Below are 25,070 nucleotides of genomic sequence, written 5' to 3' on the forward strand. Positions count from 1 at the left end.
TCCCTGTGAAATTTGAATTGTAACTGGGAACATCCGTTCCCTTGTGCTGTGAGAAGATTTTGTCTATTGGCATAGCCTCCCAGATGGTGGCCAATTTTTTATTGTTCCATTTCTTGGAAAGTCAGCGTTATTACTGTTGGCATTAAACTTTAACTAGTGTAGTTTAGTATCAGTATATTCCAAAAGGTAACATAGTGGTTGTAAAGGGATGGTATCAACAATCTGTGTTTTGATCACCTTCTAGAATAATTTGATCTCAGAACATGATCACTGTTTTCCCATATTTCTTCCAACATAATGAAGAATATTTGTATTCTGACTCAGATTGTTTGATACCATTGTGTGATAGCCATTGTCTATTCAAAGATGAAGTGGCAAAAGGAGGCAAAAGACCATATATGATACCATATTTTCAAACTGACTGTGGAACATTTGTGTTTTCCCAGAGATTTATATATTTTGGATGCAATTTTCATGGTAACATTATATACATGAAGTACTCATGGTTGCCAACTCTGGTTTGGAAAATTCGTGGAGATTGGGAGCTGGTGCCTGTGGGGGAGAGTGGTATTTAGTAAGAAAAGGGAGCTTGACAGGGATGGGGTTTTTTTTAGAGAAATGCTGGCCATTGATCCTTGTGAGGAGTGTGTGTGTGTGTGGAGGGGGGAGTCCTTGCAGAGACTGACAGCTGGAATTTCTCTAAAAAATGACAGAAGCTTGCACAATATTGATAAGAAATATCAATATTACATTTAAAGGGCTAAAAAAAAACCCTGGCAATCCTCAATTTTGTGTTGAGTTGGGAAGCAACCCAGAAGTGGGGGCAGGCAAGCTACACAAGCCGTTCAGCAGGTAATGGGGCACCTCCTTTTGTGTAAACAAGGAAAAGTAAGGAGACCCCACCATGAAGGCTCTGCGGGGCAAGGAGTGTTGTGGAAGTGCTCCATGTGTAATGGACCACAGACTTTCAAGGTCCAATGTCCAAACAGGAATGCTACTATCACTCCAAGTCTCTTTTCCTCATACAATATGGTGATGTGTATGAGAAAATGTGTACTTTCCGTTGAACTCTCTTAGGTGTTGAGTGATTAAATACACTGAGGAAAGATACAATTTAAAAAAAGCTTGCATGGGAATAAGTACCTTTGAAATCTACAAGTCTCACTTCTGAGGAAAGTTGCGTACTTAGACTTGATTTGTAAATAGAGGAATGAAAAGACATGCTGGAATTAGTGATGAGGCAACCAAAGAATGGGAAACAGTTGAATGCCAAGATTTAATGGCCTACATAAACCTTACAGAGACAAACACTGTACTCCAGAAGTTATTGCACCCTCGAGAAACCACATCTGATGATTGGAATGCTTGAGAATAAGGACAAAGGGGAACCTCTCTGCTTGGATGCAAGGCTAAGATCCAGAAGGCAGCACAGTTGCAAAACCCTTTTTGTGTGAGGAATCTGATGGAGAAGAACCATCCAATGAAATGGATCACTAGGACAGAAATAAGGGGAAAAGAAAGGGGCAAGGAAGTAAAGAGAATGGGGTAGGTAGTGAGGAAGGGAAGGGAAGCAGGGTAATTGCAGCCCTCTGGCCAAATCAAGCAAATCTATTCACACCATTACTAAAGGTAGTAATTTAGCATATCCAATTTTACTGTAGTTGACCGGGGGGCGGGGGGGGGGGAGCTTTCCACCCATCCTGCATTCACAGGGCTAGGAATGCTTTCACAATGTTATCCTAAACAGCTTGTAATGTGTACATGCACTGAGGCTTATACAATTAATGGAATGTTAAGAGCCCAAAGGGTTAATTTAGAACTCCCCAGGATTGGCTGTGAGAGCTGCACAGCATTATAAAGCCTGAGGACAGGGAGTTCTTAGGAGTGGGGGAAGAGTTCTGTTGTGAGAGCCGGAGTGGATGGTAGTTCTGAGGTAGCTCTGTTCTCTGGCAGCGGAGGGCCAATTCAGAGTGGGCTGTGCTCCTCTGAATTGTGCCAGGAAGGGCAGAGTTCAGTAAAGGAATCCGTATCAGAGTTCCTGGAGTTAAATAGAACACAGTAACACTGATTAATCACACTGGTGGCTTGGTTATTTTTTCTCTCCGAGAAAAATTCCATTCAGATATGAAGCAGTGAAGCTTCTGAGAGGAGGAGAGCAGCCATCCTTCTATCTATAAGAACCATGTGAGAGAAACACTCTAAGGGAGAGTTTGTCTTAATGTTAGTGTCCAAAGAGTTGTGTGTAGTACTTACCTAAGGATAAAAAGCAAGAATTTTAGAAAAGGGCTAAATAGCCAAACAGAGCTCCATAACAACTATATTGAAGTAACTGATTTTGTCTAGTGTCAAAGTCACAGTATCATCAGGAAGGCACAAAGATAGCGTGCTGTCATTTGCATTAACTGAAAAAGTTTCATCTTATGTTGGCTTTTCCTCTTTTTCGGCTCCTTCAACATTTCCTAGCAGTATTGCCTTTTACAGTGACTCTTGTCTTCTCATAATGTGACTAAAGTCACAATAGCCTCAGTTTACTAATTTCAGCTTCTAGACTTGATTTGATCTAGAGTCCAATTATTTGTCTTTTTGGCAGCCCATGGTAACTGTAAAACTTTCAAACTGCTTTCAGTGCTCTTTGAAGCTGTGCGGAATAGCAAAATCCACTTGCAAACAGTTGTGAAAGTGGTTTGAAAATGCATTATTTTGCGTGTGCGGAAGGGGCCTTAGTTGCAATCTCCCTTTTGGTTGATGATAAAGCCGAACAAACAGAACATCTTCAACAATTTTGAAGATTTTAAAGTTGTGTTAACTTTGCGGTAGTCGTCATTTTTATCTTCTTGAGCTGCAATCCTGCTTTGGCACTTTTTGCTTGATAAGTAGTCGTTCAAGTCTTTGCTATTATCTGCCAGCAATATGGTATCATCTGCATATCTCAAACTGTCAATATCCCTCCCACCAATTTTCACTCCGCCTTCACCTAAATCTAAACCAGCTTTCCTTATGACATGTTCCACACAGACTGAAGAGAAAGGGAGATAAAATGCATCCTTGTCTGACATCTTTGCCAATTAGAAACCATTCTGTTTCTCCACATTCTGTCGTAATAGCAGCCTCTTGTTCAGAGTACAGGTTGCAGTGCTGTGGAACGCCCATTTCTTTTAACACCAACCATAACTTTTCATGATTCATGCAGCCAAAAACTTTGCTGTAATCTATGAAACACAAGCTGATTTTCTTCTGAATTTCTCTCATATGCTCCAGTAACCAATATAAATTTGCAATATGATCTCTAGAACCACTTCCTTTTCTGAATCCAGCTTGAATATCTGGCATATACACTTCAAAATAAATAAACGCCTACTCTATCAATTCTCTTTCAGACATCTTCCCATATCTTTAACAGCCCTGCCACATGGGCCCTCTTTCAGTTAGATTCTTTGCTTCTTTCCCATTTTTCTAGAAAAGCACTACCTAACCGGGGGGGGGGGGGGGGGTTAGGCTTTTTATGTTAACAAATAATAAGTCAAATAGTATTCAAAACTTTATAGTAACTATTTAGGTTCGGAGCTCCAGATCACAAGTCTTCTGTAGGTTGCCAGCCTACAGGTGGGGCCTAGAGTTGTGCTAGAATGACAATTGACTTCCAGACTACAGCGATCAGTATCCCCAGTGAAAATGGCAACTTTGGAGGAGGAACTCTTATGACTTTATAACGAGCTGAGGTCCCTCCTCTCAGTGGCGTAGTGGTTAAGAGCAGGTGCATTCTAATCTGGAGGAACTGGGTTGGATTCCCCGCTCTGCCACTTGAGCTGTGGAGGTTTATCTGGGGGATTCAGATTAGCCTGTGCACTCCCACACACGCCAGCTGAGTGACCTTGGGCTAGTCACAGCTTTTCGGCGCTCTCTCAGTTTGTTGTGAGGGGGGAAGGGAAAGGAGTTTGTAAGCCCCTTTGAGTCTCCAACAGGAGAGAAAGGGGGGTGGGGATATAAATCCAACTCTTCTTCTTCTTAAACCCTGCCTTTCCCCAAGCTCCATCCCAAATCTGCAGTATTTTCCAACCCAAAGTTGGCAACCATATGCAGCCCCTGTTAGCTGACTCATGCCTATTTATCAAGGGTTTTATTTACAAAAACAATTCAGATGAAGGGAAATAAGCCTAACTGGTAATTCATGCCTCTAGGATGCATAGTATCGGAAATGCTGGCCTCCTAATCAAGTTTCAATTAATATCATGATGAATATGCTTGTGAAAATGCAGCTTCCAGCGACAAAAAGAGAAAACTATTAGAGCTATGGTTCATTACCCAAAAAATGAAGTGTAACAGGTGCTTCCAGATTCTTATTTTTAATCCGGCTTCAATGTCTTGCCAACATACAGTTTATTACAAGGACACATTAATATATCAATGCCTTGTGTTGCACTGCAGTTAGAGAACTTAATTGAAACATTCTGTCTATTATAGGGGGCCTAAATGTTTTAAGCTTCAAGTTTAGAAGGTGTTTAGACAGAGGCAAGGCCTCTTTGTGGAATGGTATTTTAGATTCATTGGAACTTCATGGTATTCTTGGTGACAGTGATATAGGTGTAGATTTTTATGGGGTGGGTTCAATGACTGAGGGCTTTCCGGCTGTTCCGTTCCATGCACTGTTTCAAGCAAGCCAGACATTTAATGGGAGGGGTTTGAACCCAAGAAACCCCCACCCCCTTACCAACGTCTCTGCTTGGTGGCATCACATTTGAAAATCTGTGATTTGTAGATTATTCTTCCTCCTCAAACAGGCAAACTTTTGGCTTAGCTCTGGATCTCTTGATTTTGACAGGTCCATATTTTGAACAGGAGGACCAGAGGGTCCTTTACGGTAGATTGGCTCTTCCTAGTGATTCATTACTACACAGCCCGCAAGTCAGGCAAAGGTCTCCTTTTCAATATAAACTCCAAGAGAGGCTTTGGCACAGCAACTCCAGTTAGGTGCCCCAGCTGAGTACTCTTATTTGCTTTGTCTAGCTTCATGAAGGGGAGCGAGAGTAAGGATAAAACCCTGTCAATGTTGCTATTCATCTGGGAAAGAAAGGGGTAAAGATCCCTTTATATGTATGTCAACTTGTGAGGATTGTGGTATATCAAAGTGCATGGGGAACAGTCATTGGGAATGGAAGCTATTTTGGGTGCTGAATTTGAATCTTGGGATTTGGTTGCATCTCTCTACTTTAGACAGTTGCATTGTGGCCTGCTGTTTTCTGAATGTCACGCCTCCTGTACTATATAATTTCCCTCTTCATTTATTTTCCACACCATTTCGTTCCATCTGAAAATGAAGAAATCTATTCTCCCCTGCCATTTATTCAGAGAATTGATGCTAGCACCAGTCTGGAAGTGCTGTTTGCTGTGCAGGCAACCATGTCAGCATTTCCAATTTCTTATTGTCAAGCATCCTTTAACTTGGCTGTAATAGATTTGTTTGTTGGATCCTGGCATAGAAAGAGCTGCCGGTGTCTTTATAAAGCCATCTTTCACTCAAGATGAAAGGGGGTGGGGGCTGGATATCAACAACAGTTTCAGAGTTGATGGCTGTATTGGAAAATTCCAAATTTGACCAATTAGTTTTTTTGGGTTTTTTGCTTTTAATTAAAAAACTGCCTATTTGTTTTTTTAAAAACTTTGGGGTTCAAACACATGACTGCTATTGCTTCTTTTAAAGAGTCACCATACCAGCTTGCTATTTGTTCCAAAGATTTAACAAGGGCTTTTATCTTAAAGAGTTTGCTTGCAGAGCCTGTGAACTGATCCCATGTAGAGCTTGATCTGGCATTTGCTGAAGTCAATAACTTTTCTGATAACTTCAAAAGGAAATGGGGCTGTGATGATAATACCCCAATCCTAAATGCATTTTCATGAAAGCTGGACCTATTGATTTGTGTGGACTTAGTGCCCAAGTAAATGGATTTAAGACCACAACCTAAAATACCTTGCTTATAAATCTCATTTAGTTCCATGATAGCAACAACCGATGTTGTTATGTTCTGAAGAATTTTGATATGGACCCCTTTGGCGGGGATTGGCTTGAGGTGCCTCGATGACAGAGTGGCAAAACAGACAGAAAGATCTGCGATTCCCATTGGCTGGTTGGTAGGTTAACAGACATGAAAACATAGTAGCATTTGAACATCTCACAATGTTCCTGGTCTTTTGCTGCCTTTTTAAACTTGTGAGCTTGTTTGCTGGGTTTTTCAGAATGTAAGCAAATTTTAAATAGTTCTCAAGTATGCATTTAACATTTTGTTGAATTGGGAAATAAAGTATAGCACTCCACTTGCTTTACTACCATCAGATTCTCTGAAGATGCCATCCACAGATGCAGGCAAAATGTCAGGAGAAAATGCTACTGAAACATGGCCATACAGCCCGGAAACCCTACAACACCCCAGTGATTCCGGCCGTGAAAACCTTTGACAAATCAAAGTATAGCAACTGCTCTAAAAATAGGGATTTCTTGGATACAGCCAGTGGTGGGATTCAGCAGGTTCGCACCACTTCGGCAAACCGGTCATTAAAATGGTGCTTGTAAACAACCAGTTGTTAAATTATTTAATCCCACCACCAGAACCGGTTGTTAAATTATTTAAATCCCACCACTGGATACAGCCCTATTTGTAAGTTTCAGTACTTAACTGGCAGCCAGCCCTCAGCAACAGGTTCTTCTGACTTTTAAAATAAATCCAGTAACTTCAAATCAATACACGAATGTGCTTTTTCAGTCTTCTGAGTGTTGAAACCTTTAAGATATGCAAAGGTTGTGTTTTCCAACTTTTTTTCTGCTTTCAGTTTTAAAAGCTAAACAACAAAAAGTGAATGTCCTGTGATTTCTGAAACCCCTATTAAAAGTGAAACTTATCAAGCCACAGGAGCAAATCTTCTGCCTTGTACTTTTCCAGAAACATTATTAAATTGTCTTACTATAGTTTCCTTGGGGCTGATAATTCGTTCAGGCCTCAGGACAATTGTGACTGCAGATTTGAGTGGGCCCTCCAGAGGTGAAAGCAATGCAAATAATTATTAGGATCCTTAATACAGGCACCTGGAATGAAATTGATTGCGAGACAGTTATTGTGTCATGGGTCCCTAGCTCTGGTAGCTCTCAGGTTACCGAGATGAATTTTGGTAGTAAAGTTGCTTTCTAGAAGAGGGCCAGGTTAAAAAAAAAAGGCAGAATAAAAGAAGAGTCTGGAATAAAGGATGATAAGACAGCAGGAAGAAAGCAGGAGCAGGCTGAGAAAGACAGAGATAAATTATTCTTTTTGCAGATAAAGGAATGCCCGTTTAAAAGGACACCGCAATAAGCAACTTTTGCAAGGGGACTTTGTATGCTGTGCCTTCACATACAGTCTCATTAGAGTAGGTTCAGGGGAAATATTGAAACATCTTCCGTTTAACTGGGCTGCTGGTGTTCTTGAGATGGAGGGAGATCGCATTACAGAACAACGTTGTCTTCTGTGTGATCTTTCATGCAAATACCTTTTCCTGGCTCATATTATTTGGTCAAATCAACTGCCAGGCACTTGCACAATTGCATACCTGTGTTCAACCTGGAACAGCAAACAAGAAGCAAAAGGGTATTATGGTGACATCAGCTTCCAGACCGTCATCAGACGCGGCATCATCCCCAACGGGCAAATTACTACACATACGTGTGTTTTGGATCACAAACAGCACCCACGTGGAGCGTCCTCCCCAGCGCACATACGTAGGGAGCCAGCCGCTCTATTCCATCCTATGCCGTTTTACTCGGGAGCAAATCACTCTAAAGGCAACTGGGCAGGAGGACGGAGAGTCTCCTTTCGTTCTCCCTCCGCCTGTCTCGCATGTCCCCCTCTCCCCGCCCGCGACTTTTGAGTTGGTCCGAGTGCGCGCGCGCGCTGTGGGACTGGGCTGGTTCTGACCAATCCGGTAACGCAGACCCTCCGGACAAATTGCTGGAAAGCACGTGGCGGCAGGTGGCCTGGGTGCCCGCGGGTGTTGCGTTTTGCTTGGCTTCGCTCTGGTGAGTCACGGAAGAGCTGGACTCTTGAAATGGGGCGGGGTGGTGGTGGTTCATTCTGGCCCGCCGCCCCGCAGGCTCTTGCAGTGCAACTCTTACCTTCCAGGCAGTTCTCATACCCGGCTTTGGTGGAAGCCTGTGCGCGGAATCCACCAAGTTCTGTTGAGGCATTGAAAGGCGATTCATGGACACAAAAAAACAAACAAACAAAAAAGATCGTCGACCGTGTTTTATTTGCACCGTGGTTAAGTTTTCTGTGTACTTGCTTGCTATCAGCCGCAAGATGTTTTCAATATGCCCCATGGAGAAAATAATACTGATCTAATTTAGGGCACTGAGAGAGCCATCTTGGTGTAGTGGTTAAGAGCAGGTGGATTCTAATCTGGAGAACCACTTTTGATTCCCCACTCCTCCACCTGAGTGTCAGAGGCTTATCTGGTGAACCAGATGTGTTTCTGCACTCCTACATTCCTCCTGGGTGACCTTGGATTAGTCACAGTTCTTTGGAACTCTCTCAGTCCCACCTACCTCACAAGCAGTGGTGGATTCAACAGGTTTGCACCACTTTGGCAGAATCAGTTGTTAAAATGGTGCTTGTAAACAACCAGTTGTTAAATTATTTGAATCCCACCACTGCTCACAAGGTGTCTGTTGTGGGGAGAGGAAGGGAAAGGAGCTTGTAAGCCACCTTGAGTCTCCTTCCAGGAGAGAAGGGAGAGGTATAAATCCAAACTCTTCTTCACTTTCACACATGCTGAGTAATGTGCTTTTAGTGTCCTTTCAGTGCAGTGTAACAATTGTTTTGCTATTGGATTTTGCCAATACAGTAAATCCTGCTTCAAAATGCACCCAAAGTGCATTGTTCAGCATGTGCAAGAGCACCCCTAGAAAGCTTTTTCCTCTGAAGATGCCAGCCACAGATGCAGGCGAAACGTCAGGAGAGAATGCTGCTAGAACACGGCCATACAGCCCGGAAACCACACAGCACCCAAGTGATTCCGGCCGTGAAAGCCTTCGACAATACTTTTTTCAAGATAATTTGTGTGAAATACTTGAGACTCTCACAAACAATGTGAAGTAGTATTGCTGTTTGTGACAATTTGAACTCCCAACCTATTAATGTAAATACAGTCCAAGTATGATAGAGACAGAAATGAACTTTGAAAACCCCACTGATGTCTATGTGAGATAGTTGGGTAAATGTTTATTTGCTTTAATCAGTGGGACTTAAAAGTCCTGAGTTTTGACTGGGCCATGCCTTGGGTTTGTAGAGGGAATGGACATGTTGCAAACATGAGATGTTTGCTGGCTCCACACTGTCGGATAAGAGTAATTGACATTGTGGATTTTAATATGGGTGTTTGAGACCTTTTGAGCAGAACCTTTTGAGCTCCCTGTTTAAAGGAAGAAAAAGTTATAAAAATGCATCAACAAGGAAGTTCTAAAACCCTAGAGTCTTAAATATTCCAAACAATATAGATTTTTTTACAAGTAGCTACTGAAGTGGGAGAGGCATAGGACAAAGATGGAATGCTAAAGAAGGAAGATGAAACAGATGATAATGAAAATTTACTCGCAGTCTACGTGACACTCTGTATGCCTGCCCCTTCAGGGACATTCAGAAATCTGTTCAGGAGAATGATTGTCCCCCTCAGCAGGAGAGAGACATGTTGCAGCTCAGCTCTTCTAACTTCCGCTCTGTAGAACTCTTAATCACTTGAGGCTGTGCCCTGGTTTAATTGAAATACAACATAAGAACATAAGGAAGAGCCTGCTGGATCTGACCAGAGTCCATCTAGTCCATCACTCTGCTGATGCCTTTGGGAGCTCGCATGCAGGATGTGAAAGCAATGGCCTTCTGCTGCTGCTGCTGCTCCCGAGCACCTGATCTGCTAAGGCATTTGCAATCTCAGATCAAGGAGGATCAAGATTGCTAGCCAGACTTCTCCTCCATAAATCGATCCAAGCCCCTTTTAAAGCTATCCAGGTTAGTGGCCATCACCACCTCCTGTGGCAGTGTATTCCAAACACCAATCATGCGTTGTGTGAAGAAACTTATTTATTTAAATACCTTTATGCCCCCTTTGCGAGGTGTATTGCAAAATCATAACGTTTCACAATATGCCATAACAAAAATCAATGACAACGTGTTAGTAAATCAACCAAACCATAGAAATCATAGGAAAATGAAATCATAGGAAAATGAGCTGAAGGCTGTGCACAAAAAGAAGAGATTGGATATAGAGAAGGATATAGAGAGGAAGGATATAGAGAGGAAGCTTTGTTGTCCTCTGCCAGAACTGAAGGATGGCCACAGGGGGGAAAAGCAGATCTTCCTACTGCTCTTATGTAAAACTGTTGAAGTGTGCACTGTGATTAGGATGGGTTGGCTAGAACTTGGCCTATCTGTAGAAGAAGAGGTCATTCATGTATGAGTCCCTTACCTGAAATGCTGGCTGAAATGGTGAAATTATAAGAACGCCCAGGAATGACTGAATGAAGTAGAGTTGAGGACTTTGGAAGATGCCATATTTGCAGCTCAGTTGAGTTAGCAGACCAATTCAAGTTAAGCCAGTAATATGTCATAGGTTTTTGAGGTAGAAACAATAATGGGTTGGTTCCTGGTGTGCCCTTCCACATGTTGAAGATAATTTACATTTACAGAAGAGTGTTACTGTATTATCTGAGAAACTAGGAACCAAATGTGAACATGTTCCTCCCCACTATTTTCCTTCTGCTTATGGTTTTTTGGATTCTTTGGATCAAACCTAGTATACAGGAATGGTTCACTGCCAAGTTTCATCAGGAAAGCCCAGGAGATTAAATTGAATGTTCCTTTTTGTGAAGATTGTGCAGGTCTTGACTTTTCCCAAGGGGATTCATATCTTACGTGGCTTTATCTGGAATTATGTTTGATTTCGTTGCACAGTGCAGCATGGTTGGAGTTTGTGACAAGCATTGGTGGTGCCGTACTTTCTGAGGTTGCTCTATTTTTAACAGAAATCCCACCTGTGTGGTGATGGGATTGGATCAAGAACATTTTTGCAATTTCGCAAAGGAGCTCTCTATTATGACCTGGTGCTGCCAGAAGCATGAGCATTCTTATGCGTGTGTAAGATGAGGTCTTCTGTATGAGGATTCAGCCTTGGGCAATGAGATAGCCATCCTTAATACTGCCAACAAAGCTCAATGAAGTGTTAGTAGGAGGATGTTCTAGATAGCTGTAGAGCAAGATTTTTAACAAGATGAAATGGCTTTTCGTGATGGAGGGTGCAAGAGTTCTGAACAAAAGGTGAGACTGTTGGTTCTGTGAAAGACCCAACATGTGAATGTGGACAAAAGATGGTAGGATTCCTTTTTTGGGTAGCAAAAGTCTATTGTTTCAGGTCAGCAGTCCTCGTTGGCTGTTCGTTGAACCTAAGTCTTCCCAATCCTATCCAAAATGTATCTCCTACAGTATGGACTGTATTGCATTCTCATAGCCCACTTTGGATGTTCTCTTCCATTTTAAAAGGGTTTTTTTGGCAACAGTACTTTCAGTTGCTCTCAGAACATATGTCTTTGTTACACAAGAGTTACACAAACATTGGAAAACCTTTTTGCTGGTGATAGTGTTTGAATTTATGATGATCAATCAATACCATCATCCCAGTATAGCTATATTAATGTTTTTGGGAGGGCTGGTAGGTAGGATAGATACGTTGGATTAATGGATATAGAACAGGCGTGAGATGATTTCTATAACCTTCTGTACATTTTACCTTTACAGAGTTTAGTCCTAGGTACTAGAGTTCTTTTCCTAAGTTCTTCCCCCAAAAAGGTTTGAGTTACCTTTTGACAAATTGATGATATTGTAAAATATTAAGTTGATATGTGTTCCTCTAAAATAGCCTCCTCGGTTAAGTTACTTAATGATAAGTAAACATTACGGCACAATTGTAGTGGTAGTAGTAATACCCTCTTGCTTAAGACTGAGCTTGTAGGGAGGTGTGAGAATATGCTGCAGTTGGCCATGTAACGGTTTAGTAATAGAATGGAAAATATGCAGTGTCACGTTCCCCACGAGCGTTATTCACTGGATAATTGTGTTTAATTGCTGCCATTTTGCCTAGCCTGATGCCCTTCCTAAGCCAGTATCTGATTTTTCTTCTGCCACATTAAAATTATGCTTAATTGTCCTATCCTTTGAAAATAAACAGTCCATTATTTATTTAGAGCACATTATTTATATACCCACCTTTCATTCATTAGGTGTCAGTACATCACATGTAGTCACTGCTAATTTTGTGTCCCTGTCTAAGGTGCATGTCAATCAGTTAAGTTACTCCCCCACCCTACCTGAAAGCTTTGTAAAAGAAGGAATAGGACGTGCCTGACAACTGGCTGTTTAGTATTAAGGACTCGGAGCAGCACAAAGTACAGAGCTCCATGGAGGAGAGGGAAGAAACGGTGCCAGACAGGATTTCAGGTTTAAGAGATGAGTGAGGAGCATGACTGTTCACTCAAATCAGTAACACTTATTTCTCTGTGTGATTCAGATTTATGGTTACCTGAAGAAACTGTAGTGTGACCCAGATTCCCCCACTGAGGCTGCTCCTTTCCAAACCATCATGGTCGTGTCAGGGAGGATAACATCTCTTTTAAATGTGTAAAAGTCTTTTAAAAACCATTAAGAGTTTTTAAAAATGTGCTTAAAATGAAATTTGAATTTAATACAAGACAGGCATATTAAAGTTTGTACATTTTAACATTTCAAGGTATCTGCTTTCCTCAGATAAATATAAAAGTATTTGTTTGCAAAATGTGTGTTTCTGTAAAAAGGGAAACCGCTGCCCTGGTCAGAACTAGGTATGTTTGTTGCCCTCCTGGAGGCCCAGGGTATTGACAGCTGTTAAGCATGCCTTTCTGTTCTTGCAGTCTCTTGTGACCCCTGGAAAGATCATTTCTGGGGTTGTGGGATCTGTGTGGAGGAACCGCCATGCTGGTTTGTGGGCTGGAGTGGGAGAGCTGCACTTGCAGGACAGGAAGGAAGCAATTTCACTCCCTTCAGCTCCCCACCAAACCCTCCAGCTTCTCCAGAACTGACTACAGGGGTAGGGAACCTGCGGCTCTCCAGATGTTCAGGAACTACAATTCCCATCAGCCCCTACCAGCATGGCCAATTGGCCATGCAGATACAGAAAATGATGGGAATTATGGATTCTGAACATTTGAGAGCCAGGTCTCACCCAGACTATAACCTTGGGGGGTCAGAAAGGGCTGAGGAATATAGGAAAGCTCTGCATGGTCTATGCATTGCATTTTCTTGTTTCTTTTATGCAGTGCAAAAGGTACATGGGTTGTCTTGCCCAAGTTTTTGGTTTATGCTCCGTCATTGCATAAAGCTCAATTTATCATTGTTTGCAAACCAGTATGTTTTAATTGGTATTTCCGTATTTCCTGCGGGTGCTTTGAAGTGGGGAAACCTGCTGCTTGTTTATTGAAAAAAATTATATCCTGTCTTTCCTCATGGCAGCTTATAAATCTTAATGAAAAATACTACATTTTAAAACCAACTAAATAAAACCCTCATATAATCCCCTTCTCCCCACAAGAGACGCCTGCAGTTTAAATCTCATAAAAAGCCTTGGGTGTGTGTGTGTGTTTTAATGGTATTGCAGTGCCTTCCCAAAATTTCTGTAGACTGCCTCTCTCATTTTCCCAAGGTCCCCTTTCCTCAAAATGGTAGCTGCAACAGAGAAGAAAATGGACTCCGGTTGATGCCAGGAGGCCCATATGTATATATGGTTGTTGTGAAAATAAAAAGGAGAGGACTAAAACATAACTCATTTTAGGTCCTCTTAGTGGAGAAAGTTGGGATGTAAATTAAGTATATGCAAATTAAAAAGTAATAAAATGGCTGGAGGTGGTACAGCACTTGGCCTTGTCCTATACCCTTTTAAGGATAAAAATGACAGAGGTTTGTGAATTCATCTGCCATTTCCTGGACCGTCTTTGTTCTAGAATGTTCCGCATGGGTCTTAGTGCCTTGGGAATAAAACTAGGAAGGCTGTAGGACTCAAGTGGAGCATTCTAGAACAAAGATGGTCCAGGAAATGGCGGATGAATTCACAGATCTCCTGTGATCTTTATCCTGAAAAGGGTATAGCAGTGCATTTGTAACCCCAGCTTGAACTGGGTGGCTTCCTTCCTCAGTTTGTCAAAGTAAATTTTGTGCTGCTTCGATCTTGCATTATTGCTGGGGAAATGGACTGGAAAAAACTGAAGGGTTTGTTTTGTTTTGTTTTGGGCAACAAACAAACCTGTTTCAAAATGTTCACAGTCCCTAAATGTGGAGACGCTGTACCAGTACGCGGCACACCTTTGAACATGTTCTGGGGCAGTTGGATTGAGCTGCAGTTTTGTGTAAAGGGACTGACTTATGGCTCTGGGCAGGAAGAGGCTGTGGGAGGGAAAAGTCAATTGTAATGATATTGGAGCAGTATTACAAAGAGAATAAATTTTTCTTTCCCCTGGAGGTCTTTGGCTGCATCGGCTGATGGGTTGTTTCGTTCACTTTCTTCCCCTCTTTTTTCTTCTTCTTTGTGCTAGATATAGCCTGTAGAACAATTGATTTCTCTTTGCAAGGAGTTAAGTCTCTCTCTCTCTCTTCTCTTTGAAATGCCTCAAGTCACGAGAGGAGTTTTTCTCTTGCCGGGGCTGTCTTAAGAAAGATTGGAGAGATTGTGAAAGGCCTTGCCCTTTCTTTTGACTAACGCAGGTTTCTGTTACCTCTTGGGCCAAAGATGCAAGTAAGTATAGGGGAGTAAAGCAATGTATTTAATTTCTTCTTTGCTTCTTTGTGGGTGCAAGTATAGGAAACGCTAATTGTGTGTAGGCAGTACTGCGCAAGTAGTTGCTTGCAGCTATTATGAATAGAAGGGCTCCCCCATCTTTTCTTCTTCCACCACAAGGTGACTTTGCCTCTCTAGTGCTTGCAAGAGTTTATGCAGCAAATGGAAAATGGATGAGCTGGAGGTTCAAAATATATACTAGTGAGTGGAATGGTAAGATTCTTCCATCTACCTCACAGGCTTAGTCACTGGGTAGTTTCCAGTAGGCCATCTTCTGCAGAGGTCCCTGTGGGTGCTGTGGTACTTGCCAGTGTCTTTCCTGGCACATGCCAAATGTTTTTTAGCAAGAGACTGGGTCTAAGTGGGACTTGTGCCCAGTAGGGCTTCTGATTGGCTGCGCAGGTTTACTAAAAGTTGCTTTGGCAGCAGCTACCACAACAGCTCAAGGATCTTTACTGCCTGCCTGAAGATAAGCTGTTTGTATGGAAGAACGTATTTTAAAATATATTCATTTTAAAAGGCAGTTTGTTAAGCAGGGCGTCTGCCTGAAAAACTAAGAAGAGTAACTATTAGTGTTATGCATGACCTCACTTCCTGATGTTCTGTGGTTGGCAGTTGGCTCTGTCTAGTGAGGCAACCATTTTGTGGTTGGCTTTGCCTCCTGTGGCGGCCAGTTTGTGGCTGTGCCCACTGCCTTGTGTCAAAATTGCAAAGGTGCCCACAAGCACAAAAAGGTTGGGGATCCCTGATCTACTGCCTGTTGATTGGTAGGATTTTTATGGAAACTGCTGGCGTTTTTTGATCTGAATCTACAATTGCTTCTTTTTGATCTGATTCTACAATTGTTTCTTATTCTGGACCACAATAATGAGATTAGTTGTTCCTTAACTGCTAAGATATCATGCATATTCACTCATATTTTGCCTATTAAAGACACATTGGGAGATTTCCCACTGGCGATAGTTAATCCTGGGATAGCCACCTGAAATATCCAGGTTTCCTCACAATCTCCCCATTGCCGAACCATGGAACACAGATCTGTCCTGTTTCTGGCGCTCCCCCCTCCCCCTTATCATGGGATTTTCCTGGACCTACTTGTATATGCACCTTTTTGGAAAAAAAAACACTCCAATGGGAGCTAATAGGAGATGGGGGCTACACATTTGAGGGTCTATAACTTTGGCCTCCATGAATCAAACTTCACCAACCCTGGGTGGTATCATTAGCAGAGTCTCCTACTGATACCATCCAGGTTTTGTGAAATTTGGTCCAGGGGGTCCAAAGTCACCACACTACAATAGTGTGGTGACTGTTTCTTGCTTCTTTCAAACCTTTGGTTCATGCTAGACTACTTGCAGCAGGTCTGATCCTGCTTGGCAGTCAGGTATGTTGCAAAAACACATGACTAGGTGCCTGAATCTGGCAGGTACTCACAATCACTGCTCACCCATGTCCGAGGTTTCTGGCACTAATGTCACGAAATGTGAGTTCAATACTTCCTCTGCGGCTCTGGTCTTGATACTCCCAGGCCCATTATTTCACTTGCCCCTGTAGCTGGCTTCCTCTCATCCTTTATCTTTTTTGAAACCACAAGTCACCCTGACATTTCGGAGAGGAGTCTTCAGTAACTTGACCGGACCAAAAGCCTGAACCAAATTTTGAAAGGCCAAGAAATTACTAGATAAGCCTAGTTTCTTAATGTATATAAAATGTTAGAATGAAACAAGGTAAAGTTTTGTTTAATAATTTGCGTCCTCCTAAACATCAAACTATCTTACTGTGTAGTTTAGTGAACCATGATCCTTGCAAATCATAAACACCTGACAATTTCCAATCAACCCATACATAAGGTTGCAAACAGGCTTGGAGGGGAAAAAATCCTGTCCTTTGAATAGAGACTTAATGTTTGAAAATGGGCATCTGGAGCTTTTCATGGTATATAGAGGTAAATAGCATCCCATTAAGCCATTAAAGGGGCAAGATATTTTTTGTCCAGTCAGTTTTATAGTGTTTTCCCTTTAAGCTCAAAGCTTCCTTTAACCCCTTTCTTTCATGGGCTGGTATTAGTTTTAACCTGTGACCATCTCAGTCTGAGAGATCTGTATGTTTCAGCATGTCTTTGGGAATTTGTTTGCCTTTGCTCTAGTATCATAATTCTATATTTTTCAAGAGGGAAGCTGAAGCTTGTTTTTCTCTTCAGATGAAGACCTGGCCTATGGATTCGAGGAGCAAGCTGGAAGTTGTCATGCCCTTTCTGGGCAAGTATCGTCCATTTGTTGGGCGCTGCTGCCAAAGGTGCACTCCCAAAAGCTGGGTAAGTAGTTGGAAAGTGCTGGTGAGTTTGTTGCTGGTAATGGGTAAAAGTGTGGATCTGTCTGGTTTTGGTTTGGTCTATAGCAGGGGTGTCTGACTCTGGCACTTCAGATGTTCGTGGACTGCAATTCCCATCAGCCCCTGCTGACTTCAGCGCCAGAGTTGGACACCTCTGGTCTATAGTATGTGCCAGCTCTGCCAGCAACCAAAACAACCTATGGAAGTCCCTTGTCTGTGGGTCTTGCACAGCATATAATGGTTCGGGCCTTCCTGTGCCATCTATGTAGAAAAAAATATTTTATTGCTGGAACTGGCATGGTTCCGGGAATCTGGGAGCTCCTAGACAAGAGCATCCACACAAGCCTTGCTTCAATGAGGGGTGAAGAGTGGTATGTGTACAAACACCGGACCCCAGTATTCTCTGCCAAAATGTTCATGCAAGTGAGCCAATTTTGTTTTTGCTAAATGCAGCCGCTGAGGTTGCTTTTGGAGGGAGAAAATTGCATGGTTGAGGCAGAAGCTGTCTTTCCTTTCTGCTGTTTACTAGCTGAAACTGGGGTAAATTTTCTTCAATTCTGTAAAAAGCTTTGGCGTCTTAAGCTGTTGGGGTTGCTGCCATCAATATCTGACTGGAGGAGGGCCAGCCTAGCAGTGGTAGCCGGAAAGGTTTGAAGAAGAGATGCAAGGTGTTCTGATGGGGATTTTGCTGTGTGGGAAGAGCTGAACCACGAAGAGCAGGTGGGGCATGAACTGGAGAACCTCCCAAATAGGATCCAGAAGGAGTTATGGTGGATTAACATAACCCTGTCTGTAGAGTGAGTGGTAGAGTTAACCTCTGCAAGAATGTCTGCCATTCCACTACTGAGAAGAAACCCTTATAGTTAGTCCAGTGTTTATTTTATTCACAAAGAAACTACTTGTGTGCTTTTAGTTTCTGTCTCTCAACATGGCTGGTTGAAAGGGAATGGCAATAAAACAGCAAGCGTCATAATGCCATTGTATAACTTTATAGCGAACTACCTTGAAACATTCAATGAAGTCACTTAACAGTAGGTTCAAGGAAGATTAAAGCATGTAAATTGTATGTAATAGTGTAAAGTATATACACTGTTGTAAGGTGCATTGAGCTCTATCAGGAAGATATGTGGCTAATAAATATATTAAATAAACAGTGCATCTTCACATAACATTTTATAAAGAAAGGGAAACAAATTCGCTACCTCCAAGTGTGGTGGAGTCTTCTTCTTCGGAGGTTTTTAAAGAGAGGCTGGATGGCCATCGGTCAAGAGTGCTTTGATTATGTGTTCCTGCATGGCAGAAGGTTGGACTTGATGGCCCTTGGGGTGTCTTCCAACTTTATGGCTGATTCCACATGGGCCAAAAACAGCGGTGTGAAAATGGTGTGAAAATGGTGTAAAAGGGTTTAAAACGGTATAAAAGGGTTTATACCGTTTTCAAACCATTTTCACACCACTGTTTTTGGCCCATGTGGAATCAGCCTATGATTCTATGAATTTATGGAAGAGAGATCCAACATTGACAGTTAACAGTGATAACTGAAGGGAACTTTCATAGTTGGAGGCAGTATGCCAAATTATTAGCTTGTGAACTTCCTAGAGCCACGGGGTTGGCTACTGTTGTAAGCAGAATGCTGGGCTGCTTGTGATGACAGACTACTTTGGGTAAGATGTGATGCATGGATGTATTTCCTGTTAACTTGGACAGATGGCTGTTGAAGTGAGATGACAGCAGTATGTAGGAAATGCTGCTGGACTTGACTTTTTCCACTTTCTGTCTTCAGGAATCCTTTCACAAGCATTTTACCTCTCTGGGGTTTTGCAATGTAATCAAGGTAACAGAAGAAAACACCAGGTAAGCTGAGGAAGAGATAGAAAGGTGACTTGAGTAAGAATGCCCAAGATCTGTTCTCCCTTTACACACATCTTTTCAGCTTATATGGACATGTGGAGTCTGCCTGAATCTTAAGTTCCTCCTATGCATATTCCATATTGTTTGGGGTAGAGGAAGCCATATTAATTTGTGCTGTTCATTGCTCTCTTCTTTATTTATTACCTCATTTATATCTTATACTCTCATATGGAGTCCCAACAGTGGCGTACGACATATATGGGACATGGGGTTACACATGGGCGCATGCCTTACGGTCACATAACGAAATGGTGTGGATCCCAGCCACATGCCATTGAACCCCCCCCCCCCACCAGGGCCTCTGTGCAGGCCGACTTTTGCCCTCCCCAGGCCCTGGGGACAGCAAAAGCCAGCCTGTGGAGAGGCAGGAATAGGGCTTGGTCCAAGCCCCACCCCCTGCCACTGAGCCCCGCCCATGAGGGGGGCACCCGGAGGAGGTGTTGTCCCTAGGCGCCATTTCCCCTCAATATGCTTTTGGACCCCAGACTGGTTAATATTCTCCTGTCCTCCATTTTAACCTCACAACATTCTTGTGAGGTAGGTCAAGCTGAGAAAGAGTAACTGACCCAAGGTCACCCAGCAAGTCTCCTTGGCAGAGTGGGGCTCCAACCTTGCATTACCCAGATCCTAGTCTTTGACACTAACCACTGTACAATCTTGGCTCTATTGTGAGGACATGATGCAAGTTTATTTAGCTGCTTGTGCAGGAACACCCAGGAATTTCTTAGCAGTACTACAAGATTGGAAACTCTGCTTGCCCCTCTCTGAATTTTCTGTCTCCTTCTAGTGGTCCTGGAGTAAGTGTTTCCTCTTAGTGCATTTTGCCTTGGTTTGACATTGTGGATTTGGTGTGTAGTGGAAACTCAAACAAAAAATGAATGATTAATGGTTATATGTACAGACATTTCTGCAGTTAAAATCACAGTGGGTAGGCATGGCTCTATACTGTTTGAACTGTATGAAATAGAGAGATACAGTGGAGCAAATGAGGGCAGCCGTTTTCTTGGAGTTGTTGACTAACACTTTGCTACCGTGGTAGCAAAGAATATGGCATGATACAATATGTGGGTTTTGTACAAGAAAAATGAGAAGGGGTGAGGATCCTGACAGCAAAACCTTGAGGCATAATGTGGTAGATTTTGTATATAATTGAGGATAGCAAAATGGGGAAAACATGTTTGATACCTATATGCAAAGCCATAGGGTGGTTCTCTGGGGCATGTCCCGTTTAAATGAACAATAGTGTTTTCTCCAGTTCCCACACACTTCAATGGGGCTTGCTTTAAAAAACCTCCTGGTTGATTTTGTCAGCGGCTAATTGTGAGGAGAGTGCGAGGGGTTTTGATTTTTCTGTTTTTCTGTCCCCAGTATCAAAAAATCTTAGGATGGTCCTTCAAAGAGTGCTGTGTTGGCTTAGTCATTTCCTCTGCATGTCTTGATGTCTCTTCCTTTTCTCTTCCCCCCCCCCATCTCTTCCAAATTAAAAAGTAGATAACAAAGCTTTTTGCCTCATAGGAGTTGTGTGAGGATTAAAGACTTTATTCTCATTAGCCTGATTACTAATTACTTTAATTGTAGTTTGTAAAGTTCTTTGAAAACTGAAATCCCAGAAGCACTAAGTGTTATGAACAACAAGGAGGAGAGAAAGTACTTGATTAAAATCACAGCTGAAGCAAATATTCATGGTTTTCTGAAGTGCGACAGGACCAGGAATGTGAAATCAATCACTGTACAATGAATAATCTAGCCCTGCCTCAGTTACTATAGCATTTTTTTAGGACTAGCAGAATTGGAGCAGGGTAGTCTCAGTTCTGTGCCAGGGATAAACATTCTGCTACATGAAGCTAACCTGTCTTCCCATCTTTTTTCAGCTTGTGGAAGAAAATTAATTTTAGGAATACTGTCATTCTGGAAGTTTACTGTTGGTTCTTCCTCAGTTTGCATGAATTTTCCTTCTCTCCCAGGTACAGAGGCTGGCTGGTAAGGAGAATCTCCTATTTCCTGGCAGTATGTGACTGGCAGTTCTACAATGGTGCTCCTAGCAATCTGGAAGAAAAAATTTTCCACAGCAAGAGGTATTGCCTGGGTACTCTGCTTAGGGATTGCATCTGAGCTATGCCTTGGAAGGGTTAGTTTGCCAGAAGTTTAGCAGACTCAATAGCCAATTACCCACTGCAGGATGTTTCTCACCCTGCTCTGGTGTGAAAAGTCACGCTAGAAGTGCTCCTACTTTCCCCAAGGAAAGGGAGAAGCACGGGCGGGGCAAGAAGAAGCACTCAGGACAAGAAATCTAGCCCTGACACACATATCAGTGCTCTTCATTAGAAAGTTCCATCACAAGTCATTTTTGAAGTGTTCATGGTCGCTTTTTATTTGACTGCTAGATGTAGGTCTAGCCTGGTTTTCTTTTCTTGTTTGCTCACCTGAAGCATAAAGGAAGAGGGCAAATTTGAGAGCTGATCTAGTGTTCAGCTCACAAGACTTGGGCACAAGCAAATTATGTCTGCTTTTTTTCTTTCTGTCTTGGCCAATGGTGTACGACATCCCCTGTTGTTAGAATGCAGGAACCTTGAAATCTTTTCCTCTTCAAGTTGCGTGCTGAGCATTATATATGTGTGCACTATATTAATTATCCAGAAGTTGTTCCACAATCCCTAATGCAGATTTTAAATCCCTGTTCATCAATAAGTATGCACTTAAAGAGCAGGTCCCATTCACCTTTTACTACCCTGCCTCTCAATACAAAGGGTCCAGCAGTGGTGGGATTCAAATAATTTAACAACCAGTTCTGGTGGTGGGATTTAAATAATGTAACAACTTTTTGTTTACAGGCACCATTTTAACAACCGGTTCTGCCGAAGTCTGTTACGTTCCTTTCCAGGCAGCCCATCAGAGCGGCAGACTGATCAAGCCTTGATCCCGCCCAGTAACTTTTTCCTCTTCTTTAATCCTCCCCCATTTTCCTAACTTCTAATTTGTCCTCGTGTGCCACTTCCCATTCCCTCACCTTCGACATCCCGTTCTGCAATTTGGGAACTGCTGCTGTAGTTGTTTATGCTTGGCTCTCTGGTTTGGGGAAGTGGGAACAGTCTTTGCAAGTTGGAAGCTATCCATACTACTTGTGTGTGTGTTTTTTATCTCAATGCACTTGAGGTGTGTTCACATCTGTTACTCCATCTGTTTTCTCTGGCTTTGTGAGCCAGGCTTCTCTGGTTTAAATCCTAGAGGAACGATACCTGATTTGTTCCAGACAATAGTATTTTGACTGGCTGTTTTGAATTACTGTGACACTACAAGGCATTGTAGAAAAAGCCATTCCTGCCATGAGAGAAGCACACCCATTTTATTTGACTCCTTCCATCTGTACCTACTTACTCCTTCCCTTGCACATCCCCTTCCCCGCCCCCAATACCAGCCAATTATGATATTAATATCTTTTGATAAGCCTTATGGGGCCTATATATTGTTGAAGGCTTTCACGGCTGGAATCATTGGGGTGCTGTGTGGCCGTGTTCTAGCAGCATTCTCTCCTGACGTTTCGCCTGCATCTGTGGCTGGCATCTTCAGAGGATCCACAGATGTAGGCGAAACGTCAGGAGAGAATGCTGCTAGAACACGGCCATACAGCCCGGAAACTACACAGCAACCTTATGGGGCCTAGTTGGAAAATAAATTACTATGCATGTCTACTCTGAAATTAGCACCAATATATAAAGCAGGAAATGTTGCTGTAAATAGATGATGGGTAGGTGGGTATGAGTGTGATTGTTTCAGATGATTCCATTCAGACATTAAAAACTTTTACATGTGACATTTTAATATTTATAAAATGAGTTAGACTTTTTTGGCTGTAATCATTAAAGATTCCATATAATATTCAAAGTGTAACCCATTTTATACTCTTAAATTTTATTGCTGAATTAGAATAGTAAAATCTATTTGATACTACCGTATATACTCTTGTATAAGCCGACCCTTATGGTACCTCCTAGGTTTGGTGAAGTTTGGTTCAGGGTATCCAAAGTTATGGACCCGCAAAGGTGTAGCCCCCATCTTCTATTTGCTCCCATTGGAAACAATGGAGGATGGGGACTCCCCTTTTGGGAGTCCATAACTTTGGACCCCCTGAACCAAATCTCACCAAACTTGGGGGGTATCATCAAGATTGTCTCCCAAACAATCCTCGAAAGTGTGGTGCTGCTAGCCTAAACAATGCACCCCCTGCAGACCAAAAACCAAAAAACACTAAAAATGTTTTAAAAACCCACAAACGGGGGGCGGAGCTTCGGACATGAATGGGGGGGTTGAACTCGAGAACCCACCTTACCTACGTCCTTGCCCGTGTATAAGCCGAGGCACCTAATTTTACTGCCCAAACCTGGGAAAACTTATTGGCTCTGGTATAAGCTGAGGGTGGGAAGCCGGGAGGCAGAGGGAGCTCCTTGTTTGGGCAGTGACATCAGGGGGAGTCACTGCCCAAATAAGGAGCTCCCTCTGCCTGCCCACTGGGTTTGACAAAGCCCAGCTAGCCGGCAGGCAGAGGGAGCTCCTTATTTGGCCAGTGACTCCCCCTGATGTTACTGCCCAAATAAGGAGCTCGCTCTGCCTCCCGGTTTCCCACCCTCGGCTTATACCCGAGTCAATAAGTTTTCCCAGGTTTGGGCAGTAAAATTAGGTGCCTCGGCTTATACACGGGTCGGCTTATACACGAGTATATACGGTAGTTCTGAAACAAATCATGCAATATAAAGTACCAGACCTACATTGCACAAGAACAAGCCATGGCTTCTGTGGGTTCTGAAGGTTGCTGAGCAGGAATTATGTTTTATTTTCCTATGTTCGTGTGTATGTGTGGGAGATCAGGAACATGGTGTAAAGACTGCGGAGAGCAAGACAAGTTCATGCACCCTGCCTTCCCCTCCCCACTCCCAAAGAATTTGTTCTATGGACACCCTTTGATATTTGCAAAGCACTCAACAGCAGGTTCGTCACTTGCAGTGTAAGCTTTGTAAATAACATAACAGATGTACATTCTGGTAAATCAAACACTGCACCACATCCACTCAACTGTGGGGGTCTACACTTTTAATTCAGGACATGTTTGTTCATTTCATTGTGTTCATTTCTCACTTTATCCATCCCCACCCCTCCACACACTACCAAATATTTTTATAAACAATTAAAACCTGTTTTAAGAAGAGAGGATGGGCAGTGTCACAGTCACTGGCCAATAGGCATTCTCCCAACCAACATTCAAACTGAACCGTTCTGAAGATGTGTAGAACTAGTTTTTCTGAACTGTGAGCTCCAGGTCTCGTTGCCTTCTCCTCTTCTCTCAGACTGGGAAGGGTCTTGGAGGTCTCTAGCTTCTCTAATTGCACTGACGAATGTGGATGCTGCAGATCAAAAGCATTTCAGCAAATTTGGAGTTTTAATAGGAGAGAGCACCCCACTTGCTCTTCTTGATTAGGTCTGTGCATATGATAGCAGTTTTCTCAGGGATATGTGGCATGTTTGATGAAAGATGGCAGCAAGGCAAAAGGAAAGAACAGTGGCGAAGCTGCAACAGGGCAGGGGGGCACCGCACCCCGGGCATGCGCCATTAGCATCACATGGGGCGAAAAAATGCCCCCCCGACCCCCGTCTCAGGGGTGGGGTGTGGGCAGATCAGGATGGTGCAGGAATAGATCAGGGTGAGGGCAGGGGGCGTGCGTGGGCAGGTCGTGCCCTGGGCGCAGTTTTCTCTCCCTCCATCCCTGGGAAAGAGCGGTGTATACGACAGGAAGTGATCCTTCAGTCATACCTTTTTCATTTAAAAAAATCTATAGCCTTAAATCACATTCAGTGTCTAAAAGTGAATTTTTTGATGGTAAGGAGAGGTTTATGTAAATGTATTTGTTTAGTTCATATATACCTCACTCGTTTCTCCTGTCAGGGACCTAAAGTGGTTTACAATTTTC

At 42.7% G+C, this 25,070-nt stretch overlaps 1 protein-coding gene across 1 annotated transcript in view; it reads left to right on the forward strand.

Moving 5' to 3' along the window:
- The first annotated feature begins 7,932 nt into the window (after nucleotides 1-7,932).
- The window catches only part of GPAT2 (glycerol-3-phosphate acyltransferase 2, mitochondrial), a 61,196-nt gene continuing 44,058 nt past the window's right edge, over nucleotides 7,933-25,070 (forward strand). Inside the window, exons 1-4 of the mRNA XM_048512842.1 lie at nucleotides 7,933-8,038; nucleotides 17,069-17,182; nucleotides 18,983-19,053; nucleotides 21,075-21,185. Of these exons, the coding sequence (XP_048368799.1) occupies nucleotides 17,069-17,182; nucleotides 18,983-19,053; nucleotides 21,075-21,185 (296 nt within the window). The 5' untranslated portion in view covers nucleotides 7,933-8,038. The remainder of the gene's footprint in view (nucleotides 8,039-17,068; nucleotides 17,183-18,982; nucleotides 19,054-21,074; nucleotides 21,186-25,070) is intronic.

The sequence above is a fragment of the Sphaerodactylus townsendi genome, linkage group LG12 (genome assembly GCF_021028975.2).
Source record: "Sphaerodactylus townsendi isolate TG3544 linkage group LG12, MPM_Stown_v2.3, whole genome shotgun sequence".
NCBI lineage: Eukaryota > Metazoa > Chordata > Lepidosauria > Squamata > Sphaerodactylidae > Sphaerodactylus > Sphaerodactylus townsendi.